Below are 24,563 nucleotides of genomic sequence, written 5' to 3' on the forward strand. Positions count from 1 at the left end.
TGTTTAAACTTTGTGTATGATTTGCGTCAGACCCGATCTAGGGCCCAAGGAAAATCAACAAATTGCCCCAAATGGGTGAGGATGAATGACAATATATAGTTGCTGATAGAACCAAATAGGTGCGTCTTTTCACTGAGCCGACTTGTACTTCTTGGAGGACTGACTTGACTTTTGGAGGCAAAATTTGATTTTCAAAAATTTATTTTTTCCCTCTTTTCGAGCTGACTTGAATTCCACTTTATATTTCTCATTCTCTTTTAATATTGTGGGCTATTACAATTAGGGAATACCAACTGTAGCTTCCAAAATTCAACAATTTAGGTGTCATCTTTCTCACAGCAAATTCTTGACAGCAATAGAGAGTGAAGTGGACAGTTTCCTTTGTTATTCAAATCTTCCATTGTATGGGGGTTTTCTCTGTGTTTTAAGTAACTTCCAGTGTTAAAATTTAATATTCAGCTCTCTTCTTGAAATATTCTTTCGAATTTCACCATGATGGCTTGATCAAATACTCTCTTACTGCTGTGGAAACATGTAGAGAGGACAAAGCCAGCCAGGGGTGGGGGAGGACAGCATCCATCCAATGCAAACTTTATCCTTTACATCAGAAAGGCAGCTCTGCTAGAGTTAAAGCCCATTTTTGCAAATTCTTTAAAATTGGTGTTTAGCCATCAAGGCAACCCTGAATAGTTTCAATGATGAATCTCATCTAAAATGAACATGAATCATTGCTGATTTACATAATTTCAGTTATATTTTTTATTTTTGTATCTTAAAATTTGTTCATATATATATGGTCTTGAGCCTTGTAAGGGCAACCCTGAATAGTTTGAATAAAGAATCTCATCTAAAAATGAATATGAACCATTGCTGAATTACATAAATTTCAGTTATGTTTTCTTTTTCTTTCTTTTTTAATGTTCACACACACACCACTGGTGTACCTCTGTTCCTTCTTTCATAGACATTGTACCCACATCCATACCTACATACCCTGGAGATTTATCTTAACATTCTTTTGTTCATGTTCATTGCTGAATGGCATTAAATCAATGTCTAGCCAATCTTGATATCATTTACCAAAAAATATCCAGTGATTAAATTCTTACGAATCACTTATGCATGTTTAATGTCAAGCAATCTATATGTATAGCCAATAATGAAATCATATTTTGAATTACAGCAGATACTAGAAAAGGTTGTAACGCCTGATGTAGAGGAGAGGGCAAAAGAAATCAAATGTGATGCTTCTTTTGCAGAATAAGGCCACCAAGGGAATAAGATTTACATTAAATTGAATTTAAAAATCCTCAATCTTAACATAGAGACAATCTTGCTGGTAGTTACTCACTAACCTTTCTCCTGCAGGTGTAGATCCATTTTCCTGCTGAACAATTGGGAGGCAAAGGAAGACAGATGATTACTGATTAAAAATGCATGTTTGAACTTGATCATAAAGGGCTCTAGAAAGAATGCCTTTAGCTGCCCATACTCATTTTCGAGAAGCAGAGACATAAACCAAATGGTGCACATTCTGAGTCATACCTTTGTATCAGCAGAAATTTTTTTGGCTTTGTCTTTCACCTTTTGACGGGTTGTCCTCTTTTTTACCTGTCCACCAACAATTACAAATGCTATATTAAACAAAAAGTAGGATACAACTAATAATGGCATAATAGACGATACTTCAAATTGTGTGATACCTTATCTCATTACAAGAAAGTTTGAAAGAAATTAACTTCTAAAAAAACAACCTCTGATCACTTTGAATGATAGGCATTTCTTTGACATTTGCTTAAGAAAGGCAATCATCTTTGGATTGTTTAAGCAGAGTCTTGCTAAAAAAAAATACTTTTACAAGTCTAGTCTTAACGGGACAAAAACCAAATGAACCAATAAAATGGAATGCCCTGAGAGCTATCCCGCAACAAACACATTCGTAAATCAATAATCACAAGACATTATTTGTTGCCCTTCAATCTACATTAACTGCCACCAAAAACTGATACATAGAAGCAAAATAAGATCATCAGACCAAAATTCAGTGATCGGCTTCACTGTTTCAGTCATCTGACCAAAATTCAGCAATTGGTTTTACTGTTTCAGTCATCTGAATATCAGTCAAATACAAAAAAATATTTGAATTTGTTTTCTAATGGTCTGGAGTACCAAGCTTTACAATGAAAATGCTAAGATAAGATCATTTTATTAACATCCAACAAAAAGCCATGGGAGTAGGTTAAGGAACTACGAAGGTGTGCACTATCTTTACAAATTGTCAATTTCACCTGTGCAACTCAGACTGTGTTCCAACTTCCAACTATCAGTCCTTTTTTCTTCCAGAGCAATAGACAGCAGAAGCAGTCACCATCCTTCAGCAGTTCCATACATCAATAATGAGGGCGCCAGGATGTTTATGAAGAGAGCGATAGGGGGTGCATGCATGCTAGAAACATATATGCGCCATCTCAGTTCAGTTCCAGTTTAGAGGAATTTTCTTATTTATCAGCTCAGTTATAATTGTGTGTTTTGCTTTATCTAGTAGTTGCATGCTCAGTTAATTAGATAACTCGGTTTCTTAGTTAAGCAAGGCATTCATGCATGTGGATTTCCAATCTCAGTTAAGAGCACAGATCTCTAGAAGGACGCAAGTTCGCATGCCTAAGTTCATCCCCAATAGAGGTGCACTTCACTTCACTCATCTGCCCATGCAAGGAAGACGCATTAAGAATAGGGTTGATACTTGCAATTGAGATGATGTTGTGCATGTGTCCCAAATCATTGTACCGACTCTCTTGCTAGTCTGTAAAGAAGCAGGGCACACCAGTGTGATGTTTTAGAGTTCTAGTTTAGAGCTATAGCATTTATTCCACTGATTTCAGATTTAATATAAAAAAGTGAGGATATTTTGAGAATGCAGATTAGCATGTTTTCTGTTCATAGTACCAGCAGTATGTGTTTGTACATTAGAGTACTCTATAGAATTTATCTTCATTGGTATTTCCAGTTTTAGATATCTAGGAACTAGGGTTTTAGGTTAAATTCTTGAGTGCAGAATATCCTTGTCATGGTCTGACTTTTGACATAGTATCTGTTGGCCACTATGTGTCAACTACCCTATAGCAGTGCATATTTCTTTTTACCCTCCGCCAATTATTCGTGTTTTATAAACCGTTATAATTGACAGAGTTTTTCTCCCAAATATACCCCAAAGCTAGAGTCGGGCTCGATGGTAAAGTCTTAGGTAAGTCATAGTGTATTGGGTTGATGTAAATCATCATGCTAGATCATGTCTTAAGTCTTGCAGAATTTGGTTAAGTCCAAGTGTCTAATTTTAATTATTAAAATTTCCCACTGGTCGAGACATTAATAATTATTTTCATGTAAAATGTAAAACGTAATGTTTATAGAAGCTAATGAGGTAGAGTACTCATAATTAGAGCCTCCACACCTCAAAACTCTATCTAAACAATTTTTTGAGGGTTGAAATCATGTCTATCCCCTCAAATTATTTCTATTTTCTTTTTCCAACAAAAAATAGAGAAGAATTGGCCGGAAATTAGTCAAAAAAATTAAAATGAGAGAATAAATATTCTCTCTAAGTGAACAAAGAAAATTTGAAGGACTCATTTCCATGATAGAAAAATCCCACAAAAATTTTCTTAGACCAAAAAAAAAAATCTCAAGGAAAATCGATTTTTTGGGTCCAGGAGGTTAAATTGAATGAGGGAATTTTGAGGAAAGAAATTGGAAAATATTTTTGAGGCCCTCTATCAAAGGAAACAATTGATTTTTTAAGAAAAATCAAACTTTTGGAACACGGTGGTTAATTAAAGGGGGATTTTTCAAGGAGAAAAATTTGAAAATTTTATTTTTTGGACCGGGATCAAAACCTTCTTCAACAAATTCGAATTTCTTCTTCCAGATCAAGGGACAGGATTAAATTTTGGCATGGATCAAGCATCAACTAGCTTTTATTCTCCGGATCAAGTCAAACTTGTGCACTTCCTTGGACCTAGCCGTTTCCCGCTTGGAGGGGAGTCTAGATCTCTCATTTTCTATAAATTGAGGCTAAGACTCCTCATTGTAATCATCTTTGGATGGTGTAATTAGCTCTGGAAGCTCTGCAATATTTTTTCTGATCAATGCAATCAAAGTCTTTGGGCCAAAGCTATGCATGTATGTCATCAGCTCGCTATGGTAAAATTATTTTGATGATTTGCGCTTAAATTTCTACTAAGTTTAAATAAGTTGTTTCATTAGCCTATTGGATTTATTGGTTGCTTGTTTTCCACCTATATTTGGATTGGGGAAACACATTTGATTAGGCGGATCTAGTGGATTCTTTCTTAGACACTAGACTTCAATTTTGTTGTGCTAAGCAATCCCTAATGAAACTAACAATAGCTTTTGAGATTGTGTAGAAAACCTTATATGATTAGATATCGAGCATTTGGAGTAATCCTTGTTTGATTTTCATCTCCTCAACTCAAGTATTTGAGGTAATCCTTGTTTGGATCTCCATCTCCTTGACCAATAGCAACTAAGAACCCATAGTGGGTTTTCTCAAAGGCTCATCATAAGAATACCTTTGAAGGGAGTTTCCTACCTTTTATTTTGCCAAGATCATGTATTTAAAAATCAGATTTTTCACTTATTTTAAAGAACTTCCATTGTTCTATCTACTATTTCTAGAGCTATATTTTTTTATCTATTGTGGAGGTGTCCTCATACCGATAGATTAGACTTGTAAATTATTTGTAGATATTTTTCTATCGTTTTATTGTAAATTTGTAAATAAATTTGTATATATTTTAAACTAACCTTTGTTTATAATTTCTATCTGCCCTCTATATATTTGTTGGGCTTTCTTGAATTCTTATGGCGGATATGAAGGAGGGCATTGAATATTTGAATTGGATCCATTTGTATGTGTTTTTGCAAGCCTGAACCCATCCAATTTCAAGAAGAAAACATTTTCGGAAGCTTAGATTTGCCTCCTAGCCCAGATGGCTAGGGTTTCAGAGGCAATCAAGCTTTTTAAAAGGGCCATCTAACTTATTTAGAGGGTCGCGAGGGTTTCAGGGGTGTATTTGTCTCAAAATCGAAACTATCTCCAAAGGTTTCATTGCATAAAAAAATTCTTGCAAATTTTTTTAGGGTTTCTTTTGCAGTTTGAAAATTTTTTTCTTTTCTTCTTTGATTTATATCTAACTTCTTGGGCAATCGCTAGCCTGGAGGGTTTTCTTTGGCATCAAGAGGGTGTTGGAAATACTAAGAGGGGGAGTGAATTAGTATTCCTTAACAATTAGCACTTTTAAATCTTTTCAAAGCATTAGTTAATCTTCAATTATTATTAATGTTTATACAGTAATAACAATAAATAAAAGAACACAGTAGGCACAAGAATTTTAGGTGGAAAACCCCTTCCAGGTCAAAAACCACTGAACGCTTTTCTAATAAATTTTTTAATCTTCAACACCAACCGAAATGAAAGCAACAACTTCCTATAATTCTAGACAAGCATTCTTCTCCAGCTCCCACTGGAAGGACACCCCAATGCCCTGGTTTCTTCAGTAATTAACTGAATGGATGCCCCAACACCCTAGCGAGCCACAACTCGCCCTAGCACCACCCTACCACCCTGAAGTGTCACGGGCCCTAACCTATAGGCAACTTCATACACCTACCTATCACCTCCCTTCCACCATATAATGACTGAAATAAGACAAGACTGTGGATTCCCAAACCAAGGACAATAATCCACGATACAATAAGATGTACAATGATTTTCGTGTACTCGACCAAATACCCAATCACTTAATGACCTGCAACCCAACCATGACATCATCCCAACAGTGACTCCTATACCTCCCAACAATGCCTTTCCGTCTCTAGGCAGATTGACTCTTCTACAATAATGACTCTTCCAATGATGACATTGTTACAAATGACTCTTTTACAACTTTACAATGATGACTATTGGCCTTGACACTTCTTCACAATAAACGAATGGTTGTCATGTCTTCAAAGGATGTCCCACTGCAATGCTTCCTTTGATTTGATATTTCTGCTCTTGAATTCTTGCTTGAAATTGTACTTGAATCTTCTTCTACCTGCATGCAAAAATTGCCCAAAGAAACCAATCCCAAAACAAAACAAAATACCCTTCAACTTACCTCTGCATGCAAAACACATGTAAGTGCATAATAATGACTAAATACAAATTAAAATTACAATGCGTACCTGAAGTGTGCTAGTCACTTTTGTTGTTGACTTGTTGCAGCAATAGACAAAGACTCCCACTCTTGATATAGGCTTGGACTCTATGCAAGACTATATCCAGAACTGAGGGTGTCCCTTGACTATTGACGTGTGGTCCTTACTACAGTGATCCTTGAATGCATGCTTTGTCTTGCCTTCTAGGAGCTCAATATTGCATCTGCTGTATCTATGTAATTTCGAATCTCCAGGGTCTAGAATTTCGTCATGTGGTAGCACTTTGAGTTCGCTTTCCATCCCCGCGGGTCTGATCAAGATTGGATTCTTCAAGAAAGAGTTATGCCCAATCTCCCTCGATGACCTGATTATAGACTAGTTCAGTAGAGAAAACTTGTACAAAGTTCCACGTATCACTATTTTGACCTTCGGCCCTGAAATGCTACTCAATAAACTATAGCTTGTCCTCTTTTTGTGACTATTTACGAAATCTGAATCTAATGCTCAGAAAGAATTATGACAATTTTCCCAATGTCACCTGTTTGACATGGAATTCGGAGCCTGCAAAAACCCTAACTTCCTCAGATCATATCTCCGAAAATATAGCGAACCAAGATTTAAAATTCGGTCACGAGGTTCATCAAGATTTCGGCTCAAATGGTTTTTAATTTCAGCTTTTGAAACTTCGCAACAACAACAAAACAAAACAAAACAAAAAAAAAAGTTATAGCGAAAATGCCACGATGACCTGTTTGAAGTTACAAAAACCCTACTAGAGGAGGATATGAGGGTCACTAATTATATGAATGTCTTGAGTTGAGACGGTCCTCAACAAGTGAACGTTGGAGGTATTTTAGGAGCAGAAAGATTTATTAATTATTAACTATTCAATGATCACAACCAATTATGAGTGCCATGCCACAACCCCATAGGGTTTTAGCGCACTAACTAGGGCTACTAACTTCAAACGTGAATATCAGGAGAGAGTAGCAGGACTGGAGGATGTCGTTAGAGACAGATCTGGATGAAGTGGTGGAGAGTGCTACAGTACAAGATTCCCCAGGCAGCGCGAGACTAGCAGGCTGCAACAGTGTGAGAGGCACGGAGAGTGTTGCACTAGTGCAGGATGACATAGAAAGGTGCGCAACGGTGCGAGATGCAGGGAGTTGTTGCAGCAGCGCAGAGGTCAGTAGAGGGAGCTCTTGTTAGCGGGAAAGGGAGCTTCAGCATCGGGAATGTTTCTAGGCTGACAGGGATGTCAGAAGTTGGGTGGATTAGTTACTTACTTCTCAATAACTGAGTTGCAGTGCAGTAGCGATTAGCAGTAGCATGATGCAACATGACAGGAGAGAGTTGCAGTGTTGGGAGAAAGGACCAACAGCAGCACATATGGAGAGGAAGTTGTCGTACGGATGCAACGGTAGCTGTGGCAGAGCCATGTCCAACAGTACAGGATGCAGCAGTGCAGAGGATGTTGGGCAGGGAGGCCTAGTATCAGCATAGGCACCGGTGCCAGATAATCAAAGTGATGCTCAGTGAGTATTACTAGAGCACAGTCCTCGCTAAGAGGGAGTGTTGATTTGGGGTAGCATCGGATGCGCTCTAGCCATGAAAATTGGTTGAGAGGCTAAAGCACATGCGATCTCCAAGACCCAGAAATGGTTTGGACATATTGTACCCGATTTGGGAGATATTAAAATAATTAATATTTTTAGTGGAGTTCCTAAGTCTAAACTTAGGAAAAATAGAATATTAATGGGTATTAATATAAAACTGGGTTAGAAGGTTCCAAAAGTCATGGATCAAACTAAGTCTAATCTTAGCCATTGATTAGAGATTTAATCTCAGTCGTTGAAGGACCAACGAGAAAAGTATAAGAGGAGGCTTGAGCGTCAGTTGGAGAACACACCAGAGTGATCAGTCATTCATTTTGTAGAGCAGGGTTGCTAAGCAAAGTTGAATCAGTGATCAACAGCGAGGGGCGGTGAGTACAAGGCAGAGACAATACTGAGAGACTAGCGCAGAAGCAGAGAGAGCGAGAGCACCAGCCAGTCCAGGCTACGCAGAGCCCAACAGAGACAGCGCACAGGCCAGAGGGACTGCGTCATCCATGCAAAGGCTGTTGGAGTGACGAAGAGGGTCTCAGAGGCTGCTCAGTGCCTCAAAGGGTTGACGCAGGTCAGCAGGAGGCTGACGCAATGGCCAAAAGGGCCAGTGATGAGCTTCAGTTGTGCTGGAGAGGGTTTCGTGGGACAGATTTTCTAAATACCTGTTTCCGAATATAGAGGTATTGATGCCGTGTATTTTTCTCTATCGGGTGAGCCGGTCAGGCACCCAGTTGTACTCAGAAAGACAGCATAATAATATAACCCTCAGAATAGCTACACTGATTTTCCCGCATTGGGTTTTTCTGGAGACATTTGTCCAAAAATAACAATGTCACTTGTGTGCTTGTTTTCTTTCAGTTGATGATCTGTAGATGTTGAGATTATACTTGTGTTTATTTTCATTATTTATATGGTTAAATAACTTGTTAAGTAATTAAACAAGTAGGTGAAATAAACCAGATAGCACAAGAAGAATTTCTAACGGGTTAGAATTAGAAATTCCAACATTCAGTATCAAGGAACATCATCACTATCATATGAGATCAATGCCATACTGAATTTATGTTATACAAATCACAGTCATTCTTCCAATCCCAAGAAACTGTATTATAGATCATCGTCATTCTTCCAAGTCCAAGACATTGTATTATGGATCATGGTCATTCTTCCAAGTCCAAGTCACTACAAATCGAAAAGCCACTGAATATTGCATCCCACAGAACCATAAATTATACTAGCAAGCGAGTCACTATAATTTCATTGGAACCATAGTAATATGATGTCACTATAATATACAAAGTATGGCTATCCCATCATAGAGATGATGCAATGTAGAGAATGATACCAAACATCGCTATTGAATAGAACTATGCCAAACGATGCCACTGTACAGAACTATGTTAAACGATGATGTCACACGTTGTCTCTATATAGATCTATGAGAAATTATGCCATTGTGCATAAGAGCAAAACCATTGTGCATAAGAACAAAACCAATGTGCATAAGAAAAAATCGAGTGTGCTTTGATGCCTCTAGTATATAAGTATGACGCCTCTGATATAATAAACGTGATGCCTCTCATACAACAAATGTGATGCCTTTGATCTATAATTACGATGCCTACACGTGGTGCCTCTTATATAACTCGGAATCAATGAAGCAAAGTCACCATGTATATCTCTTAGTCAATACGAGCGATGACATCGTGTATGCCTTAAAGAAAATGGAACGATTCACCGTGTATACCTTACGGCCAATGGAGCGATGTCACCATGTATATTTCTTAGTCAATGTGAGTAATACCACAATCTATATTTTAGAGTAAATGTTGTTAAGAAATCTAGGGCAAATTGATTTCTCTTTAACTTGAGACTTACTTGTGGTATATTAATACTTTAACATTATCATTATTATGTTCATTTCAACATCATCAAGATAAATGCCAAACAAGAAGATCACAAACACAGAGAACACCAAAAATAGGCTCCAAGCCAGGGAAAAATCCCACAAGGGGAAAACCCAAGGAAATTCCTCTTCTTACAGAATTTCTTTCAATGAAGACTTCCAAGACCAAGACACAAAACCACTCACCAAAAGACTAGGCCAGACACCCAAAGATCTGCTTCACAAATTTTGTCATTGTTTTTGAAAAATGTGAACCTGTGGAAACCCTAGTCTTCCAGAGAAAACTCGCATTTGTGAGGGAAGCAACTAGAGATCAAATCCTCCTTTCTTCTTCGTTGCCTTCTTCTAGCTTCTTCGCACTTCCTTTTCGCTTGCCTCAAATCAAATAAATGTATGCCAAGATTTTGTGTCTAATGGAGGTCAAATTCCTCGCCTTATATAACTTTTTGAGTGGGTGCACATACCTCTTCTAGGCCGACATCATGGGTTGGACGCCCTGACCCTTTTGGTGGTCCCTAGACTCTTTTATCACATAAAATGCATCTCTTTGCTTTGCTACATGAGCCCTCCAAGGGACTTTACATTATGACCTTGATTTTGACTCTTATACAAAACCCTAGAGCACTCAATCAATGCTTTGACCTATGACAAGAGACCAATGGGCAAGAAACCCATTTTAAAATAATTCTTTTACAATATATATATATATATATATATTGACAAATACAATAATAATTACATCAAGTCATGGTCCAAACACAATTATGAAGACCGAAACTAGTTACAACTTTCAACACTCCCCCTTAACTAGGGAGGTAATCATAATTGACCACAGGTACAAGAACAATTCTTCCATTGAAAAGTTCTCATAAGAAGAGTTGGATTGTCATATAGTAAGGCCTTGACTAACAGCTCTATCTCTCCACTAGATTAGAGCACAATGTTGGGGAGACAATGATTTATAGACACCTTCATCATTGCCTCTCAAGGCACATACCCCATCCGGATGTTCACAAGGTATGTCCTTTTAGGACCATTCCTCTCTTGGATTTCCACATCCTCAGGGAATCTCCTCTTCAACTACTCTTTCTTTTAGATGCCCTACCTCATCCTTAAAGAGAATTGATTCCTAAGACTACTTCTATCCTCAAGAAGTATCGATCTCAGATGCTTACCCAATCCTCCATTCTTTCTTCATTTATGCGAAGACAAGAATGATGTGTATATCTCTCCCTCTCAATCAGGGAAGATACACTCATTCCTTTACACATGAAAGGAATATATCCAAGCTTCCTCTCAACTAGGGACTTGCTTTCAATAACAGTCGTTTATTCTTCCGTGGAGATCATGGTACTATCAGATTAAAAGATCATTTGATCTTCATCAACGGTTGAGATTGCTTTGACTGGGATCAAGCCAACTAGCCGTTGGAGATTTTTTCTATAAATTAGAGGTCTCTCTCCATTATTTGTATCTGGTCATTGAATCGTGTACTTGCGCTAAGAAAGCTCTTGTAACTTTTTTCTGGTTAATAAACGCAAAGAATTTGGGGTTTCAGATCGTGGTGTTCCTCTTTCAGATTTATGTGGTAATATTGTTCTTAATACTTTGCTTCTTTTATTTGCATTTAATAGTTAATAGTCTTTGAGGATTGATCTGTGTACTTGGTATCTTGCACAGATTTCTCGGTTTTTAAAATATCATTTTGGTTTGATAATAATAGCAGGTATCTCTATTTCTTGATGATCTTATCTATCTCGACCTCCCTTATCCTGCCACTCTCGACCTCTTTTTATTCATTCTCAACCTTCCCTCCTTCACCAAAATTTCCTCACTAAATGTTCCTAAATTTTTCCTAAAAATTCCTTTTAAAATTTTAACAAATTTTTTAAACAAAAAATTTCCCAAAAAAAAATTTGAGTTTGGCATTTGGAATAGGACAATTTCCAGTGATTCTCACAACATACCTCCAAGTGGCTTCAAGCCCTTAAGGGCTAACTGGTGCACACCTTCTAACCCTTTCCTCATCTCATTTCTCTGATTGAAATAAAGGCTAACATTGGCATAGATTTTCAATTTACTGAAGTTTAGCAGCAAATTTAATTAACTTCTTTGACCGTTGTACATTTCAAAAATATAAGTTATTTTCAAAAGCTTTCGCATGCTAATTAACAAAATTTCTGAACATTGTTTCACTACTGCCATTAATTTATTTCCGAGTTTTTTAGATCAAATACATCAGTAGATCAAAAATAGTCAAACTCGGAAATTTTCTGAATTATTAGTTAGCAGTTTGTCATTTGAAGTTTTTGTGGTTATACATAGAAAAAACCTAAATATTGCATGGTAATAGGACCCCTGGTTTGAAACATATTGTTGGCATCTACATTTGATTTAAGATCAGATTTCTAAACTGATATTTTCTGAGTTTAAACACTTAGTTTAATTTTTTAAATACATTTGTTTTTATATTCTCATGCAAGTAGGACTAATCTAGTTTTACTTATGCATCTAATGATATTTAATTGAGTACCTCATACAAATGGATTTTTTATTTTAAAGTGTTTTATTTCCAGCATTTTACATTTCAGTCCTATTGTACATTTCAGTAATTACTTATGCAGATTTTATATTTTGCATTGCTGGTATAAGTACTTGTTTTCACATTTAGATCACCATTTTTCTTAGCCTTAAGTTAAATAACATTTAAGACATATTTCAGAAATAATTTTAGGCCCTCATTTAACTAAAATTAACCAAGTCCCTACATTTCACATAGCTTTAAGTTTTGCATTTGCATATAAGACAGTCAAGTCATTCAGCAACAGTTTTCCATCCATTACTTGGACTTCATTTCCTTCGTAAGATAGTTGACTCCACAAGGCACTAGTATCACTTTCCTCAAATCAAATTGAATCCTTCAAAATCTTGCACATTCCAAACAAGTATCGGTTGCTTAGTTGTGTCTCTCGAACTAGTTGATTCGCAACTAGTCTTCATTTATTCCATTTCTATAGGGTCTACCCCCCTGTTATGAATATAAATTATGTAAAAATAAATAAAAATAGATAATAAATAATAATCATAATAATATAAATATAATAATAAATAATAAGTAAATTAACCAATGGTTAGTTAGTTAATAATGAAAAGGCATATCTTAGAAACATGCCTGTTCGTGAAACAGTACTTACCTGGCTATATATACAGGACCCTCATTGTCATTTGTACTCATCCTATATCAATTATTTATATAATATACAATTTACACTTACTATCCTACGATGGATGTATTTGTCTACGAAGTATTTTAAATATTTCCGCTGCGTATATGACTTTTGGTCATTACACCCCCTTAGTTTGATATAGGGAGACAACTCAAACGGAGTGATTGGGGATCAATGTGACAACACCCGATCTGAGTCGTTGTCGCAGTGCCTAGACATTCTGTGCAGCAACATTTTTTAGCGTTGTTGTCAAGGATAGTGTTTTTTTGTCCTTGGTCCTCACGACATTTTATCTTCATTTATCTCATCATTTCTTATCCCATCAACACCACATTTTTTGGTGTCGTTTCATCTCTTCATCTTTTCATCACCTTATCTTTTTCCTCTCACTAATCCTTTCATCTTCTCTATCTGCACATTTAGCACCTGGACATTTCGATTGGTTTCTTGTTTGGGTGGCGACTCCACTTATTCATCCATTATTTCTCATACAAGAAACCTTCCCTGATATCCATCTGCTTCTCCCTGACTAACCTTTCGGTTTTTGCCTTTTGGATCTTAGAGCTAGATTCATGTTCAAGTGGTGACTCCACTTCTTTCATTTCTTACAAGAATTTCTGCTAGAAGCTCGCTTCTTGGGGATCTCTTGATTTTCTTGAGTAGGGGTCTCTCTCTAGCATCCATTTGGTCCCTCCTTATCCCTTTAAGCAAGTCATCATGGATGACTTGTTTGCCCCGTGTCATTTTACTAACTTTCTTCATGATATGCCGGATATTCTTGGGTGGTGATTCAACGATTGCTAGAAAGCATCTCTCCAAAGTTACTCGTATAATAACCAGATATTGTCTTCCTTCACAATATAATCATGAAGATGTCAAGATGTGTCTATTTGCCTTTTCTTTAGAACGTGATGTTTTGGATCGGTTTTGTAATTGTCCTGAGGATTCTTTCACTTCTTTACAATATATCATCAATGCTTTTAACGATGAATATGGAAATCAAGGTGGCTTGCTTTGTGGCCCTAGTACTATGCAAAAGGATGAAAGTGATCTTATAAAGAACCCAACTATCAAAGAAAGATTTCAAGACAATTCTCCATATCAAAATATGCCATATTGCAGGCATTGTGAATGTTCTCATGATGAATCCAATATGCCATATTGCAGGCACTGTGAATGTTCTCATGATGAATCCAATTGTACCATTGCAAGACAAATCCATGATAATGGAAAAACAGAAACAAGTTGTTTATAAGCTTTAAATGGGAAAGGCAAAGGTACAAGTTATACGGATTCCAAGCACCAGAAAATCAAATCGTGTCATCACCCCAGATGATGAAAATGATTCGAAAAGGAGCACCAGCTTATGTAGTATAATGTCACCAATTAGAAATGTTATCTGCAAAAGTGATCAGCGAAGAGTAACCAGAAGTACAAGAGCTAATTCAAAAGCATGAAAAAGTATTCCAAGACCTACCCAAGAAAATGCCTCCTAACAAGGAAATCAAGCATACAATAGAAGTGAAAGCAGGATCAGACCCCGTCAACATCAAACCGTATCGATATCCACATCACCAAAAGACTGAAATTGAAAAATTAATCCAAGACCTTTTAAAATGTGGGATCATCTCGAAAAGTAAGAGTTTCTATGCTGCTCCAGTGGTATTGATAAGGAAGAAGGATGGATCATTCAAGCTATGCATTGATTATAGAGGATTCCCTTTAGCGACGAAATGTTGGATGAACTACATGGCGCAAAATACTTCTCAAAATTGGACTTAAGGTCGAGCTATTACCAAATGAGAATCAGGCTGGAAGGCATACCAAAAACTGTGTTCCGAACACACGAAGGTCACTACAAATTTAAAGTAATGCCCATTTGGGTTAACCAATATCTTAGGAAGTTTGTATTAGTATTCTTTGATGATATTTTAATTTACAATAAAACTTGGAAGGAGCACCGACAACATCTAGATAAAGTTCTTACACTACTAAAAGAGCATCAATTCTACACCAAGAAATCCAATTTCACCTTTGGGAAGGAAGAAATAGAATATCTCGGACACATAATATCCCACGAAGGAGTAAAAGTGGACCCTAATAAAATCAAGGCTATAAAGGAATGGACCAAACCTGTTACTATATCCAAGCTAAGAGGGTTCATAGGATTGATTGGATATTACCGAAGATTTATTAAAAACTATGCACATATAACTACACCTCTAACAAACCTTTTAAAGAAGAATTCATTTCAATGGAATGAGGAAGCAGGAAGGTGTTTTGAAGAACTGAAGGAAGTTATGTCTAATGCTCCGGTATTGGTAACTCCAGATTTCTCTAAACCATTTATCATCAAGTGTGATGCTTTCGGGTTCAGTATAGGTGCAGTGTTAAAGCAAGAAGGGCGTCCAATAGCTTTTGAAAGAAGGAAGCTCAATAAACAAGAACGTCTTAAGTCCACATACAACAAGGAAATGCTCTCTATTATGCACGCACTGGCCAAGTGGAGACAATATCTTTTGGGAAGTAAGTTCTCCATTCGCACAGACCATAACAACCTCCAGCACCTCCTTCAACAAAAAACACTTTCCGAAGAACAACAAAATTGGATTGAAAAAATTGTCACCTTTGACATGGAGATACTACATAAAAAGGGAAAAGAAAATGTAGTAGCAGATGCCCTATCTAGGAAGGACGAAGAACCAACATTACTTGCGGTCTCGGGTGTTGTTCCTGAATGGCTTAATGAGATTCGAAGTGAGTATGCCAAGGATCCAGAAATAATTGCAATAATCAATAACCATCCAGACAACTCAAAATTTGAATGGAAGCACAATATTCTATGGAACAAAGGAAGAATTTATCTGAATTCACAAGTTTAAATCCAAGATACTCAAGGAATCACATGATTCACTGTCAGTCGGACATGTAGGATTCTTAAAAACTTACTACAATGCACGTCAATCATTCTTTTGGAAGGGGATGAGTCGCGATATTCAGAAATATGTAGCAGAATGACAAATGTCAAAGAAATAAAAGTGAAAATATTATGACACCTAGATTACTTCACCCCTTAACATTCTGAATCAGAAATGGGAAGAAATACCAATGGACTTTATTGAGGGATTACCTATATCTGAGGGCAACTATAAGATTTTCGTAGTAGTCAACAGACACACCAAATATGCTCACTTTATTGCAATGAAGAAATCAGACTTAGCTAAACAAATCAATGAGATATTTTGCAAAAATATTTATAAATTACATGGTTTCCGAAAGTCATTGTGAGTGATCGAGATGCCAAATTTAAGGGTAATTTCTGGAAGGAATTGTTAAACCACATAGGAACCTACCTAAATATGAGTTCCGCTTACCACCCTGAAATAGATGGAAAAACGGAGGTTGTTAATAAATGTTTGGAAGCCCACCTACGTTGTTACGCTACAGAAAAACAAAATAAGTGGGTTCAGTGGTTGCATCTTGTTGAATGTTGGTATAATTCTACTTATCATAAGTTAGCAAAAATGACTCCATTCTAAGCTTTGTATGGGTACAAACCTCCAAAATGGAAGGATCTAGCTACCGTCCAAACAAATATACTAGTTGTTAAAAACCAACTAGAAAAAACCCAAAAAATCGTCCAAACCCTAAAAGAAAATTTAAATAATGCAAGAAACCGTATGAAGCAACAAGCTGACCGAAACAAAACCTAGAGAACATTTGAAGTTGGAGAATGTGTATTTGTCAAGCTCAAGCCATACAAACAGTGATCCTTGAAACAAAAAGGAAAAAATAAATTGGCACCGAAGTTCTATAGACCATACCATATCAACAAAAAGATCAACCAAGTTGCATATAGTTTAAGCCTTTCGGATAAAAGTCGTGTTCACAATGTCTTCCATGTATCATGTCTTAAAAGGGCATTGGGCGACCATCAATCAGCACAAACAATGCTTCCATCCTTAGATGATGAAGGAAGGGTCATTTTAGAACCAAAAGGTATCATATCTACTAGAGAAAAGCTCTAATCTCGTGTAATCAAGGAATACTTGATCAAGTGGAAGGTCTTACCAGAAGAAGAAGCTTCTTGGGAGACTAGAGCATTTCGTCAACAACATCCGTCGTTACGTATGCTTTGAGGACAAAGCATTTTTTGGGAAGAAAGCAATGTTATATAAAAATTAGTTAATTAGTAGTTATTAGGCAAAGGGCATGATCTTTGCCAAGAGGCACCCAAGGTAGTATAAAGCCAGGGACCTCCCACAAATTGTAATCATTTTCTATTTGTTTAATAATAATAACTTTGAATTTGCTGAATAGCTGAGTTAAATTGTGCCAAATTTTGGAAGTCGACCATCAAATCTGTCATCGCTCCCATGGAGCAGGCATCAGTTGGTGTAGACAATACCAGTCAGTTGCTCTATCAAGTAAAGGCTGAGTATATGGCCTTGTTCCAATCCAGCAAGAAAGCTATGTTTAACGAAAGAGGAGTACAATAGAAATCAAAAGCAAAGGTCAGAATCACTAAAAACCATATATGAGAGTGCCAACTAAGACAAATTTTAATTTTGAGCTCCTGGCTCATATGTAACTCTGTGCTATTCCCATGTTCCACTATGGTTTGAGAAATCGGCACTGGCTTCTTAAAAAATTTCGATTCTCAGTCTATCCACACATGTACTAAGATTTGTTTCCTTTCTTTTCAAACTTCAAAATAAAATTGAAAAAAAAAAATTGAAAATAGCACACACTTGATATGCTTTCTAACAGAATATGATGTTTTGACATGTTTTCAGGAAGTTGTAGCAGTGTTTATCTTTGATAGGTAAACTCATTTATTTGGTCTGTAAAGAGATGTGACCCTGAACTTAGCATCACAATGTAACACACTTTAACATGGAGAGGGACTCCATGAGATTTGAACTTTGCACCTCAGCCTTGAAAATTGAATGCATTTACCAACAGACCATGGCATAATCCACAAATATAACAGACTTCAATCAATTCTCTTTACCAAACTTAATGGCCAATTTTATCATTTTTTGCACTAGCTATTCTTTATAGACTACGTTGTTGCCTACAACACAAATATAAACCAGGTGACAGACCAAAATTAACCTATTCAAACATTACATAAACTGCAGAAAATACAGCTGAATGGATGTCCTCTCTAAGCCCAAAGTGCATAGCCAGCATATTTCAAACTAGATTTTCCAAAGGAAACTATAGAAAACCATATCAATACAAACTTATGAAGTAAATAAAAAAGATTTATACCAGAAAAATACAGTCAGAATGGAAATAAACTCACCATTGTTTAGAGTTGTTCGAAAATACTTCAAAAAAGCAACCAACCCTGCAAGGAAACAAAGCCTTTTAAGATATTAAGGACAAAGATGGAGGTGTTGAAATGCATACAAATTTCAAAACACCGAATACTGTTTAAAAGATGATAGACAACAGGAAATATATATTATAAACTATAATATTCTATTATCAAACTTAAAAAATGAACAACGAAACAAGAGAAATATCAACTATAATAATTTATCATCAAATGGAATCATCCTATGCGTTGAGAGAGACACACTTTTATTACATCATTGTGGTATTTATAGTACCTAATTGTCCTGACCAGAACTGGTCAATTCAGTCAGTTTAACCCTTAAAACCCTTCAATCAGCTGTTGAATTGGTTCACTTTGAGCCAGCCAATTCAGTACAAAATCAATCAAACCAGCCAGTTTGGTTGCTGAACAAATTGATTCGGTACAAAACCAAACTCGTTGGTTCAACTGATTCCATCCCAAACTGATTTGGGCACAACTGCAGCAAGGATCCGCCTCTTAAGGTAAAAAAGAAATTTCAAAAACTCTATAACTACCCTCCCTCAACCCATTAAACACCGTTATATAAGGATCCTGCCCCATGTTTGCGTCACGCCTCTCTCATTGAGGCTTTGTGAGCATTTGAGCTGTATTAAAGAGTTGCAATTCAGAATGAGCTTAGAGCTTGTTTGGCATTATTTGTGGGTTGTTTGAACTTTGCAGTGGATATGACATCCAATCTGGAGGGCATATCCCATGTACAAGCTTGGAGGGGTCCTTGACCAGATTCTTATGCCCATCCAATCTGCCCCTCCTTTTTCCCTCATAACATTGCAGATCTAAATATTTCTTTGCCTGCAAAAAAATTAAGATAGGGTTTTCATTTTTATATTTGCAGATTTGTTTGCATTTACCAAGGGTCCTAGAGGTTAGGACCAAAACCTTACATGATTTGTGTTGATGTGGAAAAAGACATTTATTGCAAATATTGCAAGAAATGCATAATTGGCGCGGGGGTCGGGTCACTCAGAGACTGAATTTGAAAGAAAACTTGGCCAGTCAAAAAGGCCAAGTTGTCCCATGTGATTCCAAAGACACCAGGAACATTAAAGAGGAAATGCAAAACATTCTTAGCAAATTAGGAGAAAACAAGGCCAAGCAAAAAGAGAGAAGAGCATGAAATAGGAAAGAGACAAATTAGATACCAAACCAACCTTAGAGTCAAGGGCTCTTGCTCTAACCCTTATGATACTGTTAGAAACCCTTTTGGTATGTTCCTCCCGTTACCCACAAAAATGGGTAAACCTAAATTTTTTGATGATTCAGTGATTTTATTTGGGTAAATACCAGTGATTTTACTTTCGGTGATTCAGTGTTTATTTGGGTAAATAAATAAATTGTTTGGGATAAAAATAAATTGTGGTGAGAAAATAAAACTGACTGGTATTAGAAATTTAACATGGTATCAGAGCCAGGTTAGAAGACTCTGAAAGAGAGATCTGTGATCACAAGGATTTGCAGCAACAAGTTTTCCTTTTTGTAGCAGCAATCGGGTTTTGTGGCCGAGGTCAACTTCTGGAGATGGCATCATTGAGAAATTTGAGATATGAAGATAGGTTGGACAAGGGTATAAAATTTCAATCCCTAGAAGGAGCGAATTACCATGATTCTGAAGATGAATAGTCCCTAGGATTTAGTAAGCAGGGACATGCAAGTTCCCTTCAAGTCCAAACCTTGCAGCAAAGCACAAGGTCAAAGACATGAAAGTAAGTTGCATAATTTTAATGGTGTGGGGAATCATATAATTCCTCACATGTCAGGGAAGGACACCGGAAGACATATGCTGGTAGCTCTGACCGGCCTTTATCAGAGTACAAATGAGAACAGAAAAATGGTGTTGCGGGAGAAGTTAAACAACGTTAAAATGAACAGATCTAAGACCGTGACATCTTATCTCATGAGGGTCCAGTAGGCTCGTGATGAGCTTGCAACTGTTGGGGAAATTGTGCATGATTCGGAGCTAGTTAAAGTTGCTCTGAAGGGGTGTGTAAAGCACTGGTCCACTTTTGTGGATGGGATTCTTGCTCGTCAACAGCTTCCTGATTGGAGTTGATTATGGGATGACTTCGCCCAAAAGGAGATCTGGGAAAACTCATTGACTGGAGTACAGTGAAAAGGCGGTGAAAAGAAAGATGAACTTACTCTTGCTGCACAAGCAAAAAAGTGCAAGGCAAAGGCCAAGCAAAAACATGGTGGAGGAGGATCTTCACAAAATAAGAAGGAAAAGGATATGATCAAAGTCAAATGCTCTGCTTGTCACAAGTTCGAGCATTTTGCCAGTTAGCGTCTAAATAAAAAGAAGGGCAAGGGAAAGACTGCTACAGCAGCTACTGCACAGATGGAGGAGATGGCTGAGATATTTGGGAAAAATTTTGCCTCAGTATCTTGCCTTTCTGGAACCGTCACGAGAGGTGTCTGGTTTGTGGACAGTGGAGCATCTCGTCACATCAAGGGATCTTGAGAGGTCTTCACCAACATGACCAGAAGACCCAGAGATGTACATGTAGAGCTTGGTGACAAGGCCAAGTATGCAATTGAAGGCACTGGGAGTATTGAGTTCCAAATGGACTCAAGTGACATCATGGAGGTGTTATATGTATAGCTAATTTGGAGAAAAATCTCCTTTCAATTTTAGCTATAGAAGACAGAGGATTGGAGGTCAACTTTACGTGAGGTGAAGTGGATGTTGAGCCAAAAGGGACCGATTTCAGCAAGAAGCAAGTGATTGGTAGAAGGGAGAGGGATCTTTATCTATTGAGAGGGCAGTCGGTGAAGGCTCTCATTCATGAGTGACAACCAAAGCGAGATTTGGCATAGGAGGATGGGGCACCTACACTACAAAGCTCTTTCTATGGTGCAGAGGTTGGTCATTGGTTTTCCAGAAATTCGGGTGAAGCAGGATGGAGTGTGTAAAGGGTGTCTGCTTGGAAAGCAGGGCAAAGTGTCGTATCATCACAGCGAGACCAAGTCAAAAGTTGTGTTAGACTTTATGCACTAAGATATATGTGGTCTGATGTTTGTGACATCAATCACAAGGCCCTTATACTTTGCAACGTTCAAAGATAATAATTCCAATAAAACTTGGATCTATTCCTTGAAGTCCAAGGATGAGGTCTTCGATAAGTTTCAAGAGTTCAAGGCTTTTGTGGAGAACTAGAGTGGGAAGAAGATTAAGGTGCTCAGATCTGATAATGGGGGTTAGTATACCTCCAATGAGTTCCAATATTTTTTCAGGGACGCAAGAATTAAGGAGACGATGCCTGACAACCCTCAACAAAATGTGTTTCCCGAGAGGAAAAACAGGACCATCACGGAGGTAGCAAGGACAAATCAGGAGTTGCCTATGTTTTTGTGGGCAGAGGCGTACAATACAGTTGTGTATGTGAAGAACAAGAGTCCTCACAAGGTCTTGGAGGACATGACTCCTAAGGAGTTGTTTATAGGAGTAAAATCGGATGTGAGTCATCTGCACATATTCAATAGCCCAGTTTATGTCCATGTTCCTGCAAGGAAGAGGACTAAGTTGGAGCGCATGTCTAAGAGGGGCATATTTGTGGGCTACAGTGAGGTCTCAAAAGCCTACCAAGTTTACATTCAAGGACAGAGGGAGGTGATATTGAGTCAGGATGTTAGATTTGATGAGGGTGGGACTCTTAGGAGATCTCATGAGAAGTAACCAATAGCAATATAGGATCGAGAGCGAGAGGCTCCTAAAGCTAAACAAGGACCAACAACAAGCACATAGTCAACAGATTCGGAAGTTGAGTTAGATATTCCTTTGAGCTCTACCAGGAGGTCGAGATGAACCGCTCTACCAGGAGGTCGAGATGAACCGCTCTACCAGGAGGTCGAGATGAACCGAGCAAACCTTGACAGATGATGACGAGCATGTGGAGGTGGTTCCTAGCAACATTTTCAGGCAAAGTAGACCACCTACAAAATTTTCTAGTTATATGGCATTGTCGAGCAATGTTAGCAAGCCTAAGCCTTCCACTTTTAAGGAGACTATCAGTGAGCAGGTCTAGAGAGATGCCATGATACAAGAGTATAGCTCCATCATGAGAAATGATGTATCGGGACTGTTACCACTCAAAACAGTGGGGGACCTAAAAGGGGATCCTAAGAGAGCAACTGCTAGGTTAAGGGGAACGGTGGAGGCTTAGCCCATTGTCACCACAGCTAAGTCTCCATGCTCTTTATGGACTTTCACCAATGGGAGGAGTCCCAATAGTGTAGGGATCACTTTGTAAAGTAGATGTCAATGGATGGGTGAGAAGTGACCCCGAAAACCCTTTCCCAAGGATGGAATGAAGAATGGAACTTGCTTGGTCTTTAAGCAAGGGACTTGGTCAACCAGGGGTAAGGAGTGAGGATTGGAGGGTTGAGGCCCGAGGGAGAAACAATAGGCTTATAGATGAGTTTCTCAATCCCTATAATCCTTGGAAACTCGGATTCTCAAATGGTCCTTGACAAATAGTCTTTATTGAGAAGTGGGACCACACAGGGCCAAGTGGACCCATCCCAGGTTCGACGATGGAATGCAACAACCAATGATGTTCGTATCCTGGACAAGGTGAGGGGAAAGGACCAAACAAGAATATTTACTTCAAAAGGTTGAATTGATCCTATTGAGATCTAGCCTTGGGGATGCCTAGGCAAAATTCGATCCTAGAGCTAGCGCTTGGGATTTCCAAAGACTCCACCGTTAGAATTGCCTCAAATTTGGAGGAGATCGAAGTTTTTCCTTGGGTCAATTCCCGGGAAATTGATGCCCAAGGTGACCTAATGGGACTAGACTTGGGTAAAAAGGGGGAAATGGTAAAACGAGGGTTAAAATAATCACCCCTTTAAGGGACCAGTGCCTAATTCACTTGGGGATATGGAGTCAAGGATGACAATGAGTAAGAACTTGGTTTCTTGATCAAGGAGGCCCAGAAAGTCGACTTCATCCAATGTTGAGCGAAAGGAAAGAAAATTGACCTTCAAGCATTTATACTTTAAAGCAAACGATGCAAGCTTATCGAGACAAATAATCTCTAGGACATTTCATTCATATAACATTGGCCCATACATTAAATTAGAGAAAACATGCTCAATTCCACATTTCAATTATGCAGCAACTATCCCTAATTTTAGCAGTATGCAGCAATAAGAATAATAACATCAAAAATCCACTTACAATATTATAGAGTATATCCAACCAGCATTTCGTTCACAACACAAAGCTCCAAGACAAGATAAATAGCCCAAATCCATATGTCAAAATTCATCGATCTCCAGAAAATATCCTCCAAGGAAAAAATGCAAAGTTCTCTATGATTAGAGAGATCCCAAGTCAAGTGATGATACAAATGAGTGTATCTAACATCAATATATAACCTCCTAAGGAGTTCGAATTAGCCTATGGGCCTACATTAGCCCCTAATGATAAAATAATGTGCAAATAATAACCCCTACTACTGACAAGCCCACCAAACTAGCTCACAAATGTAAAAATAAGCCTCACAAGGGGGCCCTCCAAAGGCTCAAAGGGCCCTCCAAAGGCTCAATAATATCCTGAAGTGCCATATTGAGGAATAAATTCCTTGGAATATGATGGACAAGGGGGTGGCCCTTTGTTCTCCAAGTAGTAGACCTGTGGTGCTCCCAGTGGGTCTGAGGGCACATCAACGACCCATGGGTCTCCATATGAATCGGAGATGCATGTAGATCCTCTGCAATGGTCCAAGTGGTGGAATGAATGTTGCCATGACATCGTACAAGTGTTGGGACACCTGCCAAGAGTGTGGGGCTCCTGTGGGGGCCTGCTAGGCATAGTGTACCAAGCATATCACCATCATCCCAAAAGTAGATCTCTACTGGTCTCTGAACATCCATGAAGATCTGTGGAGTATTGTTTATTGATGTGGAGGCCCATGGCTCTCTATGCACACCCTACATGTGCCAATGTAGACCTTTGGGGGTCAGGATCCCATATAGGGAAACCAAACCCAAATGGAAACCACCTACAATCCTACATAAGATCCAATGCATCCCCTAGGCTTCCAGTACAACCAGTCATTAAAATAATCAAGTAAAAGAGCTTACAAATCATGGATGGCAAAGTGCTCACTTCATAATGGTATTCCCTTCCGTAGTGGGCTTTGGCATGTGCTAGTGTCTCCAAGCTCCAAAGGGGGTTAGCCAAGTACCTTATTAGGTGGTTTCAGCCCAGAGGG

General features: G+C 38.0%; 1 protein-coding gene across 2 annotated transcripts in view; it reads right to left on the reverse strand.

Annotated features, from left to right (window-relative positions):
• LOC149214867 (ribosome biogenesis protein) overlaps positions 1-24,563 on the reverse strand; it is a 182,277-nt gene that overhangs the window by 133,885 nt on the left and 23,829 nt on the right. The window contains exons 2-4 of one of the 2 annotated variants that reach the window (XM_089392432.1): positions 18,271-18,315; positions 1,546-1,611; positions 1,356-1,384 (exon numbers count right to left, since the gene is read on the reverse strand). In XM_089392432.1, the coding sequence (XP_089248558.1) occupies positions 1,356-1,384; positions 1,546-1,611; positions 18,271-18,273 (98 nt within the window). In that variant the 5' untranslated portion in view covers positions 18,274-18,315. Of the gene's footprint in view, positions 1-1,355; positions 1,388-1,545; positions 1,612-18,270; positions 18,316-24,563 lie in introns of both variants that reach the window. The other variant, XM_089392431.1, reaches the window with a different exon arrangement.

This window comes from Pinus tabuliformis, chromosome 1_1 (assembly GCF_031772625.1).
Source record: "Pinus tabuliformis cultivar Carrire ecotype Pingquan chromosome 1_1, CPIR1, whole genome shotgun sequence".
Lineage (NCBI taxonomy): Eukaryota > Viridiplantae > Streptophyta > Pinopsida > Pinales > Pinaceae > Pinus > Pinus tabuliformis.